The following is a 17,954-nucleotide window of genomic DNA, read 5'->3' as shown; positions in this document are numbered from 1 at the left end:
AGTCAAACGATCCACTGCTATTGGCTGACTGTAGGCCGGCAGTTTAAAGTTTGATCACGTAACCCCATAACCACGTGGCAGTTTCAAAACACAGAATGAAAATACATATAAAGTGGTATTTTCCTGGGTGGATTAAAGGACATCGTCTGGCCTCAGTTGATAAATCAAACCATTTTACCATCAGCTTTCAAGATCCAAGTTTTCTCATCACTTTAAAACTGAAACCATAGAAAACCATTTAACTTAAAGTGTACATCCTGTGCATCAAGGGTATCCTGATGTGTCATTTGTCAGAAAATGAAGTAATCATCCAAAGTTTATGGTTTCATATCAATTACATGTCTTTAGCTGTTTAATGATATAAAATGAGATTCATGTATAAAGCACAGGTGACTTATTGATAAAAGAAAAGACATATATTTCTTAACCCTTTTATGCATATTTTCTATCAGTGAGACATATTTGGAAATTATGTCATCAATGAACATATTGGGACCACCTTAGCCCCCCTAATTCAGGCTCTCCCTGCCAACAAAGTTTTTTTGACACATATCACCATTATTATTACTTTCTAGACTGACCACTGGGGCCTTACGGAAAGAGAAGTTCAAAGGATTGTTGTCCAGATTTAGATACTTCTCGTAAGTACAAAGATTATAACCTGTTTAACAATGTGTGACCAGGAGGGCCTCTGAGAACATAATCATGACCTTACATGATGAATTCTAGCATCACAGAAGCAAATATACTGACGTATTAATTTGAACCTACAGTTGACGACGTTGAAGTTCCGATTTATGGCACTGGTTCTGGATAGATATCAAATTCTGAGTTTTCAGACGTTGAATTTGATCTGTGCCCAGGGATTTCCAACCGCACTGGCAATACGGATTGGTAAGCTAAAGCAAGTCCTGTGTTACACTGTAGGTCTACATTTCATGTGTATATCAGATTTAATATTTACTATTCTATCCTTCTGTCGGCTTCACAATAAATATCATTCTATTCTATTTTTCTTTCACTTTACCGGCATACTAATGACAAATGAGGTACCGCTTTGTTTTACACCCTCCGAGCCCTATCACCAGAGTTTATATACACGTATTTAAAGTCCATTAAAAATTAGCTGCTCGCCAGGATTTCTTATCCCAACTCCTGCCAGCCTAGCAAAGATTTGGCTATGTTTGGCAGGTATAAAACACTTTTGTCTTGTGCTGTGAATCCACGCTTTCTGAGGGCCTGATTGTCTGGTAACTTGCAAAAACTAACTCCAGGGTTCTTTGACGACCTGTTTATACAACCGCATCGAACACAGCAAACTATTTCGTGGAGAAATTCGGTATGCTTTTTGTCAGTTGTGGTGCTTTATAACACTGAACTAAATGACAAAGGTCTGACAGCTCGTAAATATTAGACTTGACGTCATTCAGCAGAGACTACAGAGTGTTGGCCGAAGGAAAAGGAAGAAACCCAGCCTCATTATCTAGTGATTTTGATGCCATATTATTCAAACTACTGTACTTTTTTCCAGTATATTTTTGCACCCAATTTAACAGTATGTACAAAGGTTGCTAATTGTGAATAAATAACCAATCTGGACACTAATTCTTTAAAGCCATTTTTATACCCCAAGAAGAAAGCTGAGAGATTTTTTGTACCTTTTATATGTGTTAGGCCACATTATATACTACACATTAAGAAAAAAAACCCCTGCATTTCATGTATCCTTAAGGAAGTAAGTGTTACCAGATATAAGGCCGGATTCGAGTTGTAAGGGATGGAATAGATAGGCAGACACTCAAGGCTCTATGCACAAGTAAAAACCCTGTACGACTGGAATGAGTAATGGAAATGTAAAGCTCAGCATTTTCATTTTTTTTATTTCATTTTTGATGTAGTGTTAAAGTTCTCAAGAATTTTCGCTTAAAGAAAAACTCAGGAAACCAATCTGTCAAGATTAGTCCCATGCGAGATCTCTGGGGCATGGAATGCTTCGTTGGGCTGGAAGTCACACAGCTTGACGAAACGTTTTCAGCATAGAACCAACAATTTTACTTGCCCTGGCTATAACTTCGATGTTAATTCAGTCATGGTGTGCAATTGGTCCTTTACTGGTTAAGTAAAAATTTCTTTTTTTGGATGCTGATAGGCCAGTATAGCTGAATGCAAATATATTGGTCAATCAGAGCTTGTGACTGTCGTTGGCGCAGGGTAGGATACGAAGAATATGGCTATGTATGACGCGCAGTATCTTCACTGGCAAGATATCAGCAGTCTTGAATGTGACCTTTTGTTCTCACTTGACCTGAAGTCATATCTCCCCTTTTGTTGTAACTGGGTGAGAACTGCCCAGCTCTCAATGACTGCATCATTCATCAGGGAAAAAGAAAAGACAACACTAGGCCAGACGTATGTAGGTATCCAACATGAAGTATAAAAAGTATATCTTTTTATTCTTGTGATATTGCACACTAAGAAAATCAAAAACGCTGCCATGTTATCAAATGTATACTGTGAAGTGGTTTCTAAATTGTAGCTGGATTCTGGGATTGAAAGTATCGTGAAAAGTATATTTCTGTTGCCACAACTTCAGTCCTCTTAATTCAGCTCTGATGAACTTAAGAAGATCTGGTTTTTGTAGTCTGTGAGTTTTGGTCTGATGAATCTGATCCTCTTCAAGGTCAGTTTCATTTTCTTGATGTTTGGAACTTTCCAGAAATTTTCTTTTTAGAGGTTTAAGTGGACTTACAATAAACATTAGAAATCTAAAAAATTGGAAATTATAAGCAAACTGGACAAAGCTGACTTGGATGTAGATGAAAGTAAAAAGTAAGAACTCAAGTCGTTTTATTTTCAGGGTCATTTTGCTTGATTTATGTTTTTAGGTCCAGAGCTGATTAAATCTGCACTAACATGGACTCCTCCAGGGGTGGGAAGGTTAGTGGATTGGTTATGATTACATAGATCATCCTGACCATTTGGTGTTTGAACTCTTGGTAATCAAGGTAATCACTTTTGGCAGCCAGGTGCCCATCGGCAGCCCATTGCCAGTGCCTGATCACCATCTTGAGTTAAGTCCTTAGTCAGGACAGTGAGAGCTTAATTCAAACGTGAGACGTCAACTTAACAAGGGCCTGACTTCAGATGAAATTTGTAAAATTTTATAGACGTGTTGAGAAGCTCAATTCAACAATCTGAGATCATTTCATTGATATCAGCCCTGAAAAGCAAAATTGTAAGCTCCATGTAAATGAATGTTAAGTGTACTGTTGGTACAGTTCTTGGGCTCTCACCAACTCTATAGCTGTGATTTCCATTACAACTCCTGCTGGATTCGTCTCCAGTAGTTTGTGAGAAGGTCAGAAATCTGATCATGAGATTCCCCTTGCAAGCTTACCAGTTTCCTCCCATCATTATACTGACTGCCGTTTATTGCAATGAAATAAATAAATAAATTGGTACAGCTTGCGTGGTCATACAGAACGCAAAGCATCTCTGAAGTAATGCACGATGGAAAATGGCAGTCTTAATGGTTTGTCAGCTGGCTTCCTCCCACCATAATGCTGGCAGGTGTCACATTAATGAAATATTGTTGAGTATGGCATAAAATACCAATCAAATAAATTAAGAAGTTAACAATTTATTAAGACATTTAATCCAGTGTTTTTTTTGTATATATATATATTGTATATTTCTATATTTCTGTATATCTATATCCTCTGATTAACTATTGTTGCTGATGTGGTCTTAGACTGTAATTATTCATTCATTTATAAGCAATTGTTTAGTTTATTTCTGAACATGCAGGCAAAAGGTCCATCTAAGTACAGCCTTCTGGATTCTGTCGATGCTGTCTTTCAGCAAAACAGAAGAGAAATGGAAGAGAAGGCAAGTTAGATGAATTTATCAGTTAGAGGCAAAATTTACCATCAGTTGTTTTGTACACATTTGTATGGCTGTATCAGTGCCATCTGTGGCTGTGTGTTGATGCCATCTGTGGCTGTGTGTTGATGCCATCTGTGGCTGTGTGTTAATAAGATATGTGACTGTGTCAGTGCCATCTGTGGCTGTGTGTTAATGCCATCTGTGACTGTGTCAGTGCCATCTGTGGCTGTGTGTTAATGCCGTCTGTGGCTGTGTGTCAGTGTCATTTGTGACTGTGTCAATGCCATCTGTGGCTGTGTGTCAATGTAATCTGTGGCTGTGTGTTAATGCCTTCTGTGGTTGTGTGTCAGTGCCATCTGTGACTGTGTCAATGCCGTCTGTGGCTGTGTCAATGCCGTCTGTGGCTGTATGTCAATGTAATCTGTGGCTGTGTGTTAATGCCTTCTGTGGCTGTGTGTCAATGCCATCTGTGGCTGCGCGTCAGTGACATCTGTAGTTGTGTGTCAATGTCATCCAAGGCTGCATCAAAGCTATCTAGCTGTGTTAATGCCATCTGTGGATGTGTCAAGAGCAATTGTGGCTGTATCAGTGTCTGTGTCATCTGTGCCTGTGTGTTAATGCCATCTGTGCCTGTGTGTCAATGCCATCTGTGGGTGCATCAAGGCCATCTGTGGCTGCATCAAGGCCATCTGCAGCTGAGTGTAGCTGTGTTAATGCCATCTGTAGATATGTCAAGAGCAAGCGTGCCTGTATCAGTGCCATCTGTGGCTGTAGCAATGCCATCTGTGACTGTACCAAGGCCACCTGACTGTATCAATGCAATCTGCGGCTGTGTGTCTGTGCCATCAGTGGCTGTCTCAAGGCCCTCTGCATCAAGGTCGAATGTGACAATGTCAATGATATCTGTGAATGGCATCTGAGGTTGTATAAAGGCCATATGTGGTTGTGTGTCAGTGCCATCTGTGGATGTGTCAAGAGCAAATTGAGGCTGTATCAAGGTAATCTGTGCCTGTATCAATATCCTATGGCAATGCCATCTGAGGCTGTACCAAGGCCATCTATGACTGTTAAGGCCATCTCTGCATCAAGGCCATCTGAGATCATCAAGACCATCTGTGGATGTGTCAGTGTCATCTTTGGATGTGTCAAGGCCATCTGTGGCTGTATCAAGGCCATCTGTGGCTGTATCAAGATCATCTTTGTCTGTGTCAAGGCCATCTGTGTCTGCATCATGGCCATCAGTGCCTGTATCAAGGCCATTTGTGTCTGTATCCAGGTCGTCTTTTATTGTTCATATTCGTTTGAACTGATTGAATAAAGGTGTATATAAATTTGTTTTATTCAGCTGGACAATTTGAGAGCGAAACAGTCAAGTGAACGGGCACACAGCCAGTACTTAAAGAGTGTCCTTCCCCCTAGAGACATGGCAGAGGCCAGAGCTGTTGTTGGTCAGTGGGCTAAAAAACATGGTAAATAGTCTTCTTATTATAGTCTGGAATAATCTTCTGTTCTGCGCAAGAAATGCCAAAATTTGCCCGTGCACAGAACCGTTCAGATCTTTGTAAAATTTAACATAGACTTTGATTGTAACATTCCTGAAAGTTATTCAAATGCAATTTATGTCTGCCATGTTCTTAAATTTGACAGAAAATGATATTATTAGATCCCAGATTAGTACAGACTGCTTCAGTTCAGTGAGATGAGTCATTTAGCTCGGAGATTAGGAAATATAGGAAATCTTTTTAAACTATACATTGAGACTAGTATGTTGTAATTTTTCAGACAAATTGGGAAATGCTAGCCGTCGGTTGCTTCGTCAGAGTATGGATGCCACTTTCAGTCCTGTGACATCACCCAGAGGATCAATGAGAAGGTCACCAAGCAAGGTCAGTCATGCTAGATCTAGGCAGGATAGGGTGGAAAAGGCTGCGAGATCAGCAAATGGGCCAGTGGAGTCACAGGCTGTAGAATCCGGCATCATTATCCTCAGTGACTCAGAAGATTTAGATGAAGAAAGTCAGATGGAATTGGCCATTATGTTGAGTTTGAGTGAGTCCTCAAATCCATCGCCAGCAATGGACGCAAACAGAAATCTGACTGGGAACTTGGGATGTCCAGGGAGCTCCAGGGATGTAAACTCTGTCGCAGCCAGAGACCAGAGCTCTTCATCAGCAGTGCCAGGTCAGGAAGGAAAGGAAAATCAGACTTTTCGTTGTAGCATACTGAACTGTGAAGCGATCTTCTCCTCAGAAAGTGGCCTTGCTGCACATTACGCAGGGCTATGCCATTCACCATGTAACCCGTGTCTTCTTCTCCAGGATTTGAAACCCCCAAACCAGGTCCTGGCGTACACATGTCCCCAGTGTGGCCGGCAGTTCAAGGTTAGGCCTTTATTAAAATTTTATTTGTTAGGCATAATTGATAAAAAAAATTTTCTCTTTTAATATTGTATTGTTCAAAATCCCTATCTTTTTTATTTATAGTCAGAATAAAAGACAAAACTTTTCCAATATACCACCCTACGTATTTTTTTCAATCAGCAAAACTTTTGTTATGAAGGGGCTTTAAATGTCATAAGCTTTTACCTTTCTGTAGGATACAGTATCAAGCTTCTAAAGAAGAAAGTGATTGACAATCTTAAGATTTGAAAAACATTTGAAGTTTGTCATGTTTACTTTCATTCAGGTACATTTGTGTTGTTGCTGGATCATTGGATAATTGTTCACAGCTGGAAACTAAAAATCCATAACCAAAAACTCAGCATTATCTAGTCAAATGGCCTTGGCTGCACCTTCATTGCAGGATATCAGGTTTTCTCCACTTGCAAACATGACAGCAATCGTATAAATTAAATATTCTTCACCATCCCCCAACGAGAGACCTTTAGTTAGAAGTTACAAGATGAAACTTGTAACTTGGAATTAGTTTGAAGTTACACGTTTCAGGTAGGGCTTATAATTTATAACATAAGGTCTATGACATCTGGATGACTGTAGAATTTTTGAGAATGCTTTGTTGATAATTGTGGCATGAAATTCAGGTAAGGCAAAATCACGCTTTCTAATGGAACTCGCATGTTATGACTAATGGGATAGACTTACGTTCACGAATCAGTCATATCGTATCAAAGAAAATTTACGTTTAGAAGCAAGATTTCCCTTTTGCATGAACTGTATCTTGTGATTGTGCAGGTAGTTGTTTGGGTTGCAGGATGAATCCAAATGCAGTGATCATATGAGCAGAAGGAACCATAGGCCATTCATTCCAAGTTTGGCAGTGTGTGGGTACATGTGTCCTCAGTGTTTAGCAACGTTTTCTGACCACAACACTTGTCAGGAACATATGGAGACGTTTCATCACACAGACATCACCTATTCATTTGAAGGTAAGGCCGCACCAATTTTATTATGTGCTTTATGGCCAACCAACACTAAAATATCCAAAAACAGAAAATCTTAATATTTTTATGATTTTCCCGTTATTCAAGGCTCTCTAAATACATATTAAACAGGAAAAATTGCTGGAACTATCCACATTTCCCATGAATTAGGTAATCTTTTAAAATTTGTTTTTCATACACTTTTCTGACATTGGAAAGAGATTCATGCTTCCCCTAAAACAAAAAATTTAATTGGTGTAGCGTAATGTAACAGTATGCACGCAAACTTGGATTAACTCTTTTGCCTTCATTGGGATGTAAACCTTGCCACTCCATATGGCCATGGCATCATGTTTCCCCAAATAAGTAGAAGTAAAGGGTGAACAGTAGATTGTATGATGTGCTGCAACCAAGAACAAAGGAAATGAAATGTTTCTGTATCACTTTCTAAAGAAGAAAAATGCCCATTTTGAATTTATAAAAAAGAAATTAAAAAGCGAATGGAATTAACAAGCAAATCAGGAGTTGATATAAAGGATTTAAACCCATGATTGTGGTTGAAAGTAATGTGAATAAGTAAAATATCCAGAATATTTCACTTAAGCAGCCTCGGCATTGCAGTCAGAGGGTTCCAGGATACCAGACAGAGGCTGAGGGAAACTCATGACCATGCGCAGGTTGCCGGTAGACCTTCCGACATATGACAGGAGAGGTAGTAAGGAATAAATACCTAATGTTATGTCATTTGAACATACCCATTCATGAATGAATTAAGCGTTATCATATAAAATGTGATTGAAAAAAAAAAATTGCAGACCTAAACTGGCTAGGAGACAGGTATACATGTAACAAATTTAATTTGCCCTATCGCCAAACAAGACTATCAGTTCTACCTTGTCAGATGCTGTGATAATGAATACACCAGTTTAGAGTGTCGTGGTTGGAACATAAATAAAGCCATGTGGTGCTCTTTGGCCGTTCAGCGAACAGGCTTTGGCCACCTGGGCCTGCCTTTTTCTTTTACAAGAGTCAATTCTAGCCATTTCTGAATTGAAGGTATCATCCTTGATGACATTTTAATATCATTCCAGATGACATGCAGTGTTTGCCGCCAACTCCGGTGCCTGTATCTCTGGGTTTTCTGCAGGATTTCATCACAGAGTGCAGTAAAGTGGAGTCCTCTCTGTTTTGCATTGACTGTTGCGCAGCTGTTGAGTGTAATCAGTGTGAATCTCACAGAGAGAGTAATCCTGCCCACATTGTGTCATCTTCCGCGTCAAGATCACTGGTATATTACTTATACTTAGGCTACCGCAATAATCCTTCTAAATGGAACCTGTTTAACCAACACTTTTAAAGCTCTGGAAAACCCCAGATAGTAAATTCTCTCCATTTGTCTATCAGACCTGTCCTTGTGAGCAAGCTATCATGAACAGATTTCAACCAATGAAGTTCATGCTTACACAGTAGTTCAAAGTCAGCTAATGAATGATTTAGATTTTTTGTCTCTGTGCAATCCAGCATGGTCATTGTCGGCCATAGTGGATTTCCTGGTGCCTCACACATTTCTCTTTAAGAGGGTAGTGCACACTGAGAATTGGTGCCTCACACATTTCTCGTTAAGAGGGTAGTGCATACTGAAAATTGGTGCCTCACACATTTCTCTTTAAGAGGGTAGTGCACACTGAGAATTGGTGCCTCACACATTTCTCTTTAAGAGGGTAGTGCACACTGAGAATTGAAATTTGTCTCACAATAACACATTGGCAGAGGACCAGCACATTACACAGGATCTTGAATTTCATTTTCTCTATTACAAACGATGAACCAAACAACAGATCACACTTCAAAGGTCCTGGTGATTACTACCTGGGCAGAGGAGACATAAACCTTCATATTCCCAAAGGGGTGTGGGGTGGGGGATTGTCACTCCTGACACCAGTGTGCCTATGTGGTGATTGTGAACAAATATATTATTTAAATATTCTGTAGTAGAAAGTCCCTCACCTTCCCCCAGACTGGCACACTCATTTTTTTGAGTAGAGCAAAACAAAAAAGAAAAAGGGCATACCGCATGAAATCTTTAATGTAATTGTTTCTGTGTTTTGAGGAAATGGATGCAACTAATTGCGTGTGTGAGAAGTTGTTGATAGTTAGACCAGAAATCATTGTAACCTAGGGGAAAACAATCTTTGTGACTAGAAATTTTGGCTGAGAGAGAGGCAATGTTTGTGATGAAAAGGAAGGCAATTTTTCTGACCAGAAATGCTGATCAAGAGAAAGACGGTGTTTCTGACCAGAATTCTGCGCGGTAGAAAAGATCATGTGTCTGACCAAGAGAAAGACCATGTTTCTGACCAAGAGAAAGACCATGTTTCTGACCAAGAGAAAGACCATGTAATTGATCAAGAGAAAGACCATGTTTCTGACAAAGAGAAAATACACTGTTTCTGACCAAGAGAATGACAATGTTTCTGACCAAGAGAAAGACCATGTTTCTGACCAACAGAAAGACAATGTTTCTGACCAGAAGAATGGTACTGTTTCTGACCAAGACAATGACAGTGTTTCTGACTAAGAGAAAGACCATGTTTCTGACGAGAACAACAACGTTTCTGTCCAAGAGGAAGACAGTGTTTTTGACTAAGGGGATTACAATGTTTATGACCAAGAGGTAGACAATGTTTTTCACCCTGAGAATGACAATGTTTCTGACCAAGAGAAAGACATTGTTTCTGAGTAAGAGAACAACCATGTTTCTGTCCAAGAGAAAGACTCATGTTTCTGACCAAAAGAACGACACATGTTTCTGACCAAGAGAAAGACAGTGTTTCTGACCAAGAGAAAGACAATGTTTTTGACCAAGAGAAAGACAATGTTTTTGACCAAGAGAAAGACAATGTTTCTGACCAAGAGAAAGACTCCTGTTTCTGACCAGGAGAAAGACACACGTTTCTGACCAAGAGAAAGACAATGTTTTTGACCAAGAGAAAGACAATGTTTTTGACCAAGAGAAAGACAATGTTTCTGACCAAGAGAAAGACACATGGTTCAGACCAAGAGAACAACGATGTTTCTTAGCAAGAGAAAGACCATGTTTCTCACCAAGAGAACGACAATGTTTCTGATAAAGAGAAAGACCCATGTTTTTGACCAAGAGAACGATAATGTTTCTGACAAAGAGAAAGGCCAATGTTTTTGACCAAGAGAACGACACGTTTCTGACCTGGAAAAAGACATGTTTCTGACCAAGAGAAAGACCATGTTGCTGACCAAAAGAAAGACCCATGTTTCTGACCAAGAGAAAGACCATGTTGCTGACCATGAGAAAGACCCATGTTTCTGACCAAGAGAAAGACCATGTTGCTGACCAAGAGAAAGACACATGCTCTTGACCAAGAGAAAGACACATGTTTCCAACCAAGAGAAAGACCATGTTTCTGACCAAGGGAAAGACACATGTGTCTGACCAAGAGAAAGACAATGCTCCCAACCAGGAGAACGACAACATTTCTGACTAAGAGAAAGACCGTGTTTCTGACCAAGAAAAGGGCCCATGGTTCTGACCAGGATATTTCAGATTTATGTTGAGGTAGGCCGGAGGGGGGGGGGGGGGAGGGGGGCTGATGTTGGGGGGTTGAATACTTTTTTCTGGAATTAACATTACTTGATGTTTTTATCTTCCCATCAGTCTGAGGTGTTCATGGAGTATCTAAACTCAAGCCAGTGTGACCACTGCGGCGTTATACTGTCCAGTCATGAAGGGGCATTAGGTGATGTGCACACCTGTGTGGAGGGACATGTGGGCAAGCTGAGAGAAACTAAAGTACGGACATTTGCGGAGTTTGTTCGGCTCATGGGGGTGAAGTTTCGCATCCAATCTGTGGGCGAGCTGGTTACCTTATCAGCCAGTTTTAACTCTAGCCAGACGAGTTTAGTTGACAGTATGAAGAATTGTAGCGTTATGTCCATTGAGATACTGTCAGCTTCGTGTAGTGACGAGAACACAGTCAGAGATGACGTTGTGATCGACAGTCCGGATGTTCGCACCACAAAGCTGTGCAAAAAGAGACGGCGAAGCTCTGTGATTTGTCTTGACAGTCCAGAAACTGGGTACAAGCCAAAAAGAAACAGGAGAGCAGCTGAAACTGTTGCTAGACCTTTATTTGGTAGGAATTCAAAAAACAATAAAAGAAAGAGGAGGAAGTCCCCTGATTGTAGAACTGTTACCGATTTAGTGGAAACGGTGTCCATAGAACAGGAAAAAGGTCCTGTGAAAGGTGCACCCCTGTCTGTGGATGATAAAGGTGGAGGGATGTCAAGGTCTTCCCTTCCAACTGAAACAGCTTTGGCGTGTCATGCTGCTCATGTAGGCACTGGGACAAGTGAAACAAACCCAAGTCCATTTTCCACTCTTCAACCTCTTACCTCTCAACCAGCCACTGGCACAAGTGAAGCAAAACCCAAATCCATTTTCCATTCCCCCACCTCCTATTTCTCGACCAGGCACTGGCATAAACGAATGGAACCGCAATCCGCTTTCCATTCCCCCACCATCTATTTCTCAACCAGGCACTGACACAAATGTAAGGAACCAAAATTCATTTTCCATTCGCCCACCTCTTACTTCTCGATCAGACACTGGCACAAATGGAACGAACCCAAGCCCACATACCATTCAACGACCTCCTACTTCTCGACCGCCTCCACAACAGTTTCGCTGTATCTCATCAACAGTTAATTCTGGATGTGCTCCCTCTGTGGAGCTTCTTTCCACCATGAAGCTGGTGATCTTCCTTGATCTGGACAATTGGCCGTCTTTCTTCAAAAAGCTGCCCAGATGCCTGCCAGACCTTACCTTTGTGTGGGCATTTTGGGGAGGTGCCACATGCTGGAGAGAACCTCATGGGTAAAGATTGCTGCTGATGTTTTTGTCTAATGCGCAAAAGGAAATGTGATTGTTGCACCAATTTTTAATTTATACATTGGATGGAGTGCATGATGTAAACAACCAGCCTTTGCTGAGCTACTGGTGAACTCTCCCACATGTTATATATATGTTGTATTTGTGGAAGGGAAGTGGTCTCCAGCAAAGTTTGTGCAAAACCATACAGGAGAGCACTGTAAACCTCTTGAATGTAATTACTGCCACCAAAGAAAGGGAATCTAGTAAATTTAGTCATGAAGATTGGGATTGAATTCACCATATTTTAGGGAAATATTTGATATCCAAGACTGAACATGAGGCTTAGTCTAAATGTGGGGGCTGGTCTGATAAATGACCTAAAGTTTCACCCATGACTAAATTCCACATTTAAAAAGGAGATTTGAGATTTATTTGGAAGGTAGGATGATATTCTACTGGAAAAAAAATATTTTTCACCACTAAAAGGAACATATTATAACATTTATTTGCAGTTTTGTTTTGAATATGAGTGCTTCCCTCAAGTCCACTGGTATGTAAGGCGAACACCACCAAAATACCTCTCCTAAATGAAATTAGCATTTCCCAAAGCAAACAAGCATTTCCCAAACCAAACTGTCATCTCCTGAATGGAACAAGTATCTTCCAAACTGAATGAGCATCGCCCAAATCGAGTAGACATCTCCTAAAACTAGTAAGCACATGTCAAACCAAAGAAAGGCCCCCAGGTGAGCATCTCCCAGATAACGCTAAGTGGCAACTTTTGCCAATAAACAAAGGGCACTTTTTGCCAACTAAAGCAGGGAAGCTAATTAACAGGACTGGGTAGATGAGTTTAGTAATGAAACATTTCTAGCTAGAGCAGATGCTTGATCTTGCAAATGTATATTGTTGTTATTTTGTTTTGCATCATTCGATATTGTTAGCCTTGGACTTCTCTCTTCGACATGACAGTAGTAAAACTTTGTGTGGTGATCTATGATATGTAGACCTAGGTATATTCACTGATGGGATCGCAATGTATACATGTAGACCTAGATATATACACTGATGGGATCGCAACGTAAACATCTAGATCTAGATATATACACTGATGGGATCGCAACGTAAACATCTAGATCTAGATATATACACTGATGGGATCGCAACGTAAACATGTACACCTAGATATATACACTGATGGGATCACAACGTAAACATCTAGATCTAGATATATACACTGATGGGATTGCAACGTAAGCATGTAGACCTAGATATATACACTGATGGGATCGCAACGTAAACATCTAGACCTAGATATATACACTGATGGGATCACAAGGTAAACATGTACACCTAGATATATACACTGATGGGATCGCAACGTAAACATCTAGACCTAGATATATACACTGATGGGATCGCAACGTAAACGTACTTATAAATACTGAGGTCAACTAACTTCCAACATTATTATAGGAACATTGTAAATATAGATGCCAGGATTATTACAACAACGTTCCAAGTAGTATTCGATGTGTGGTATACCCTGTTACCCAGACTATGGGAGTATTGTGTATGTGCTGTAAATTTATGGTCAACAGTCATTAAATTTTCAGTGGTATATCCAGGGCTAAAATAAAAAAGTAATAAAACATTGTTCACAATCTTGGGTTCATTTACACCATAAGCTCAGATACGCAGCAACAATACACTTATTAGATTATATTTTTCGCCTTGATGTTGTGTGGTCCTCATCAATCATGGGCTAACCTAGTTAGCATATACTGTGTTTTTTGAGCAACAAAGTGTCATACTCAACAAGTTGCCTAACAGAATATAGAACTTTCAAAGACCGCCGGTACAATAGTGAAATCTTGTTGACTGATTGGTTCAGTGCGATGAGAAAAAAAGAGGGCTATAATAAGATACAACTATCACTACAGTTTGGCTACACACAAAATGTTTAACCCCTAACTTGTCAAATAGTATTAATTTAAATTCTACTGAAAAAAAAAACACAGGTTAACCAGGTGATCAGTCCTTCTCCAACATGTTGTCCGTGTGCTTGGTGGAGGAGTCGCCCATCATACAAAAAAAGAAAAAACAAGCGACACCGATCATTGTTCAAGAACAGGAGACACTACAGTTTCTTTGATGATGCTTGTTCTACAAAAGTTGCTTCTTCTATTGAGCCCAATTCAGGAGATGCTTATTTGGTGTAGAAGATGCTTGTTTGTCAGACCTTTATTTGGTTTGGGAGCTGCTTACTTGGTTTTGCAGATGCTTATCTTGTTTTAGAGATGCTTGTTTGGTTTGGGAGATACTTGTTTGGTATGGCTATAGATGCTTATTCAGTTTGGGAGGTGTTTTTTTGGTTTGGGAAATGCTTATTTGGTATAGGCGTAGAAGCTTCTTTGGCTTGGGAAATTCTTGTTTGGTTTGGGAGATGCTTATTTGGTATGGCCGTGGGCGGATATTTGGTTTGGACTTTTGGTTTTGGCATTGTTCGCCTTCCATCCATAATTTTTATTTTGACAATGTATGACATTGGATCCAACTCTTGTCAGCCTTGTGTAGCCATTTGCACAGTGTAATCATGTTGGTTGCAGACTACTTGCTTCCATCAGTATAGTGTGCCTATAGGAGTACATCACAAGTGGAAAGGTTTATCAGAAACCAAAGGTTGGTTGTGAACAGCTTGCACACCATGAATACAATGAATGGCTCAAATCAGATAAATGAAAGAAATACACATGAAGACATTCAAAAGATTACTATTTGGTGCCTGGTGCACTTAATCATCTAAATCATGTTGACAAGACCCACAAGGGGATACCATAAGAGATGTGAATTCACACCCCTGAAATAATTAAAGGGTCCTTGGAACATCCTTAAACAATTTTTTTCTTCATTCTATGCACTCACATTTACCTTGGTCACAAGTAAATCTGATATTTCCTCAACAGGTTTTCCTCATTCACAGAACAGAAGAGAAAGGGTTGGTTCCATCTACACAAAAAAAGTGGGCGCACAAAGGATGCAGCTGACATCTCACTTGTCCTCCAGGTAAGACATGTTAGTTACACACCTCTCCCTCATTTGAGCATCTGCCTCGAAGTGGGGAGACCCAGGATCAAATCCGGTACGGGTCATACTAAAGACTTTAAAAATGGTACTTGTTACTGCCTCTCTTAGCACTTGGCACTCAGAGGTTAGATCAAGGGCAGTGTGGTCCAGTGTCAGTCGGTGACTGGGTGGGATGTCATGTCTGATGTCTTATGCATGGTACTTCATTGGCGGCAGCACTTGGCGGCATGGACTCGCCCTGTCACAAGAAGACACTATGTATACACACACACACACACACACACCTAATGACCCCTCATCGTCATATGACTGAAAAATTGTTAAGTGCTACATTCAACTCCCAAGTATTCATTCATTTATTCTCCCTCATTACACTGTTATTATGATTACAACATGTGATTCAATATAACTCGGTCACAGATGTGTCCCCAAATTTTTCATCAAGTTGTTACATACATTCAAAATTTCAGATTTGGTATCTTTCCACTCAGAGGATTGGTTATCTTGTAACTATTAAATAAAAGCATGAATACAATGCTGATTTGTCCTACAATTACATATAACATCTGGCAACATACAATGTCACAATCTTTTCCATTAGCGTTGTAATGGGGGAGTGTTTTTTTTCTGTAATTTTTGTATTGTAGTGACGGTGTGACTGAGTTGCTGGAAACTGGCGACATCTAACGCCGACGTTTGGTGTAGACCACTTGTCTTTCACCAGAATGGCATACAAACATGTGTATATGTGTCCTAAAGAAGGCATTTGACCTGTGGATGGTTGTGGGTTTCCCTTGGTCTCTGTCTTGTTTCTTCACACCTTAATGATAACCACTGTTGTGTATGCGAAATATTCTTGAGTATAGTGTAAAACTCGAATCAGTTAAATAAATCAATCAAAACAGGCATGTAAATGAATGGAGAAAAGTCTACAGGTAGCTGTAAAGTCTACCGGTCAACTACCTTCCATTTTTTGTGGAAGGCCTGTTGGTCGAGTGGTCTAGATGGTTGACATGTATTGCTGGCGGTTAGGTGCCTGACTCTGAGGTCGTTGGCTCGAAACCCGCAGTGGTCTCAGCCAAATTTCAGCACTAGAATCTGTGCCATATTCAGAAAGTGTAATCCTTATTAACGATAATACTGTTACTTAATCCTACTTTCTAAATGACATCTATACCTATCTGAAGGTAAATACTGTAAATTGTACATGTGTTGATTGTTACTCACCAGGTTGGAACAATGAACGCTTTGCTGCCCAAGTCCATCCCCTTCACAATTCTGTCAGGAGACAGAGGTTTCTGTCAGGTGGAGAAAGATGTGAAGGATTCACAGCGGCGACTGGTGGTGATTGACCCTCATATGACCAACAGGCAGAGCTCGGAGATGTTCTACACAATGATCATCAGTGTGTTTGACTCTTGAAATGTTTCCATGTAACAAGTTAAACTTGCTAGGTGCAGTAATTGTTAGAATGTTTCATCTCAGATCTGTTTGACTCTGCTATGGGTATTGAAGCAGATTCTTTGATTTCTGTTCTCTTAAATGTGTTTCCATCCATTAAAGAGTTGCTTGGTTTATATAGCTGCATTTTTTGAATAGTAATGGAATGGTTAACGCTTTTTAGAAATTCATCCTTGTAGAGCACCAACATATTTTAGCTTGATTTGTTAGTATTAGCCATGAATCATTGACAGAGACCATGTGAAGATGTTGATGTGCTCTTTGGCTTCTGCTGCATCAATTCTTTTCAGAGTTTATTGCCCTTTACACAAAGAATAGGGACTTTTAAATAGTGAATGCTTGCCCCAAAAACCCACTTGCTCTACACTTTCAATCAAGTCATGTGGAGAATTCCTATTGTTTTTCATTGACCTTGACCTTGGCCTATTGTTTCATTTACTTCTCCAACATTAGACCGTGCTTTACTACCTAATGTTAGACCTGTGGGATGTCAGTGACATAGGTGAGCAGTGTGCTTTGTGTCACTGAGGCCGCCTATCATTGAATTTGTATTTATGTGCTACTGTCATTGAATTTGTATTGACGTGGAATTTTTTATTTTAGGGTTGAGAAAAATTGTTTCCTTTTCTGGGTTCTGTTTCAGGGCATGGTTTCCAAATATCATGTTCAGCTTTTTCAGAGTTTCATTTAGAATTTGTTTAAAGTGTCCTTTTTTGGCTCTTGATATTTGTTTTATTTCTCCATCTTTTTGTATTATCAGAGCTTTTAAACTCTGTCATTGATTCAGGAATTTTCTGACTTTAGATGTTTCCAGAAACCAGTTTGAGTCATGTATAAGTTTTCCCATTCTCAGTTGTCTTGGGATATTAGTCTTTGAATTTGCTTGTGTTTTTAATTTGTTTTAAAATTCATTTTGGCTTTTAATGATATCTAGGTTGTAGATCATATGCAAATATACCTAGGTAGTGGAATAAATAGAAAAGAATTCCCAAAAGTAAACCATAAAAATCTTAATCAACGAATGGTTTTGGACATTCATGAAGATACACGTATGCCTGTAATAATTATAATAATAATCCTGTAAAATAGGTTTTTTTTTTTTTTTTTATTTGTCACATTTCTCACAAATCGGGTTCTCTGTGATCACAAAAACATAATAAACAAAGCCTTATTTTAATATATTTACATTTTTGGATTGTTAAGAAGATGAGTATGTCAAGAGTGGTGTGATAATTG

At 39.6% G+C, this 17,954-nt stretch overlaps 1 protein-coding gene and 1 long non-coding RNA gene across 2 annotated transcripts; both read left to right on the top strand.

Annotated features, from left to right (window-relative positions):
- The first annotated feature begins 5,234 nt into the window (after positions 1-5,234).
- On the top strand, positions 5,235-11,987 carry LOC135471457 (uncharacterized). The gene is made up of 5 exons (XM_064750705.1): positions 5,235-5,354; positions 5,668-6,266; positions 7,096-7,270; positions 8,356-8,552; positions 10,956-11,987. Exons 1-5 carry the CDS (start codon positions 5,309-5,311, stop codon positions 11,841-11,843), a joined length of 1,905 nt encoding a protein of 634 aa, XP_064606775.1. The 5' UTR covers positions 5,235-5,308; the 3' UTR covers positions 11,844-11,987.
- A 2,852-nt stretch (positions 11,988-14,839) lies between these two features.
- On the top strand, positions 14,840-16,524 carry LOC135471458 (uncharacterized). Its single transcript, XR_010444445.1, has 3 exons — positions 14,840-14,852; positions 15,137-15,236; positions 16,488-16,524. It is a non-coding gene; the product is annotated as an uncharacterized LOC135471458 (long non-coding RNA).
- The last annotated feature ends 1,430 nt before the right edge of the window (positions 16,525-17,954 follow it).

This window comes from Liolophura sinensis, chromosome 7, assembly GCF_032854445.1.
Source record: "Liolophura sinensis isolate JHLJ2023 chromosome 7, CUHK_Ljap_v2, whole genome shotgun sequence".
NCBI classification, from domain to species: domain Eukaryota; kingdom Metazoa; phylum Mollusca; class Polyplacophora; order Chitonida; family Chitonidae; genus Liolophura; species Liolophura sinensis.
The sequence above is the reverse complement of the archived record's forward strand: the minus strand, read 5'-3'. Positions and strand labels throughout refer to the sequence as shown.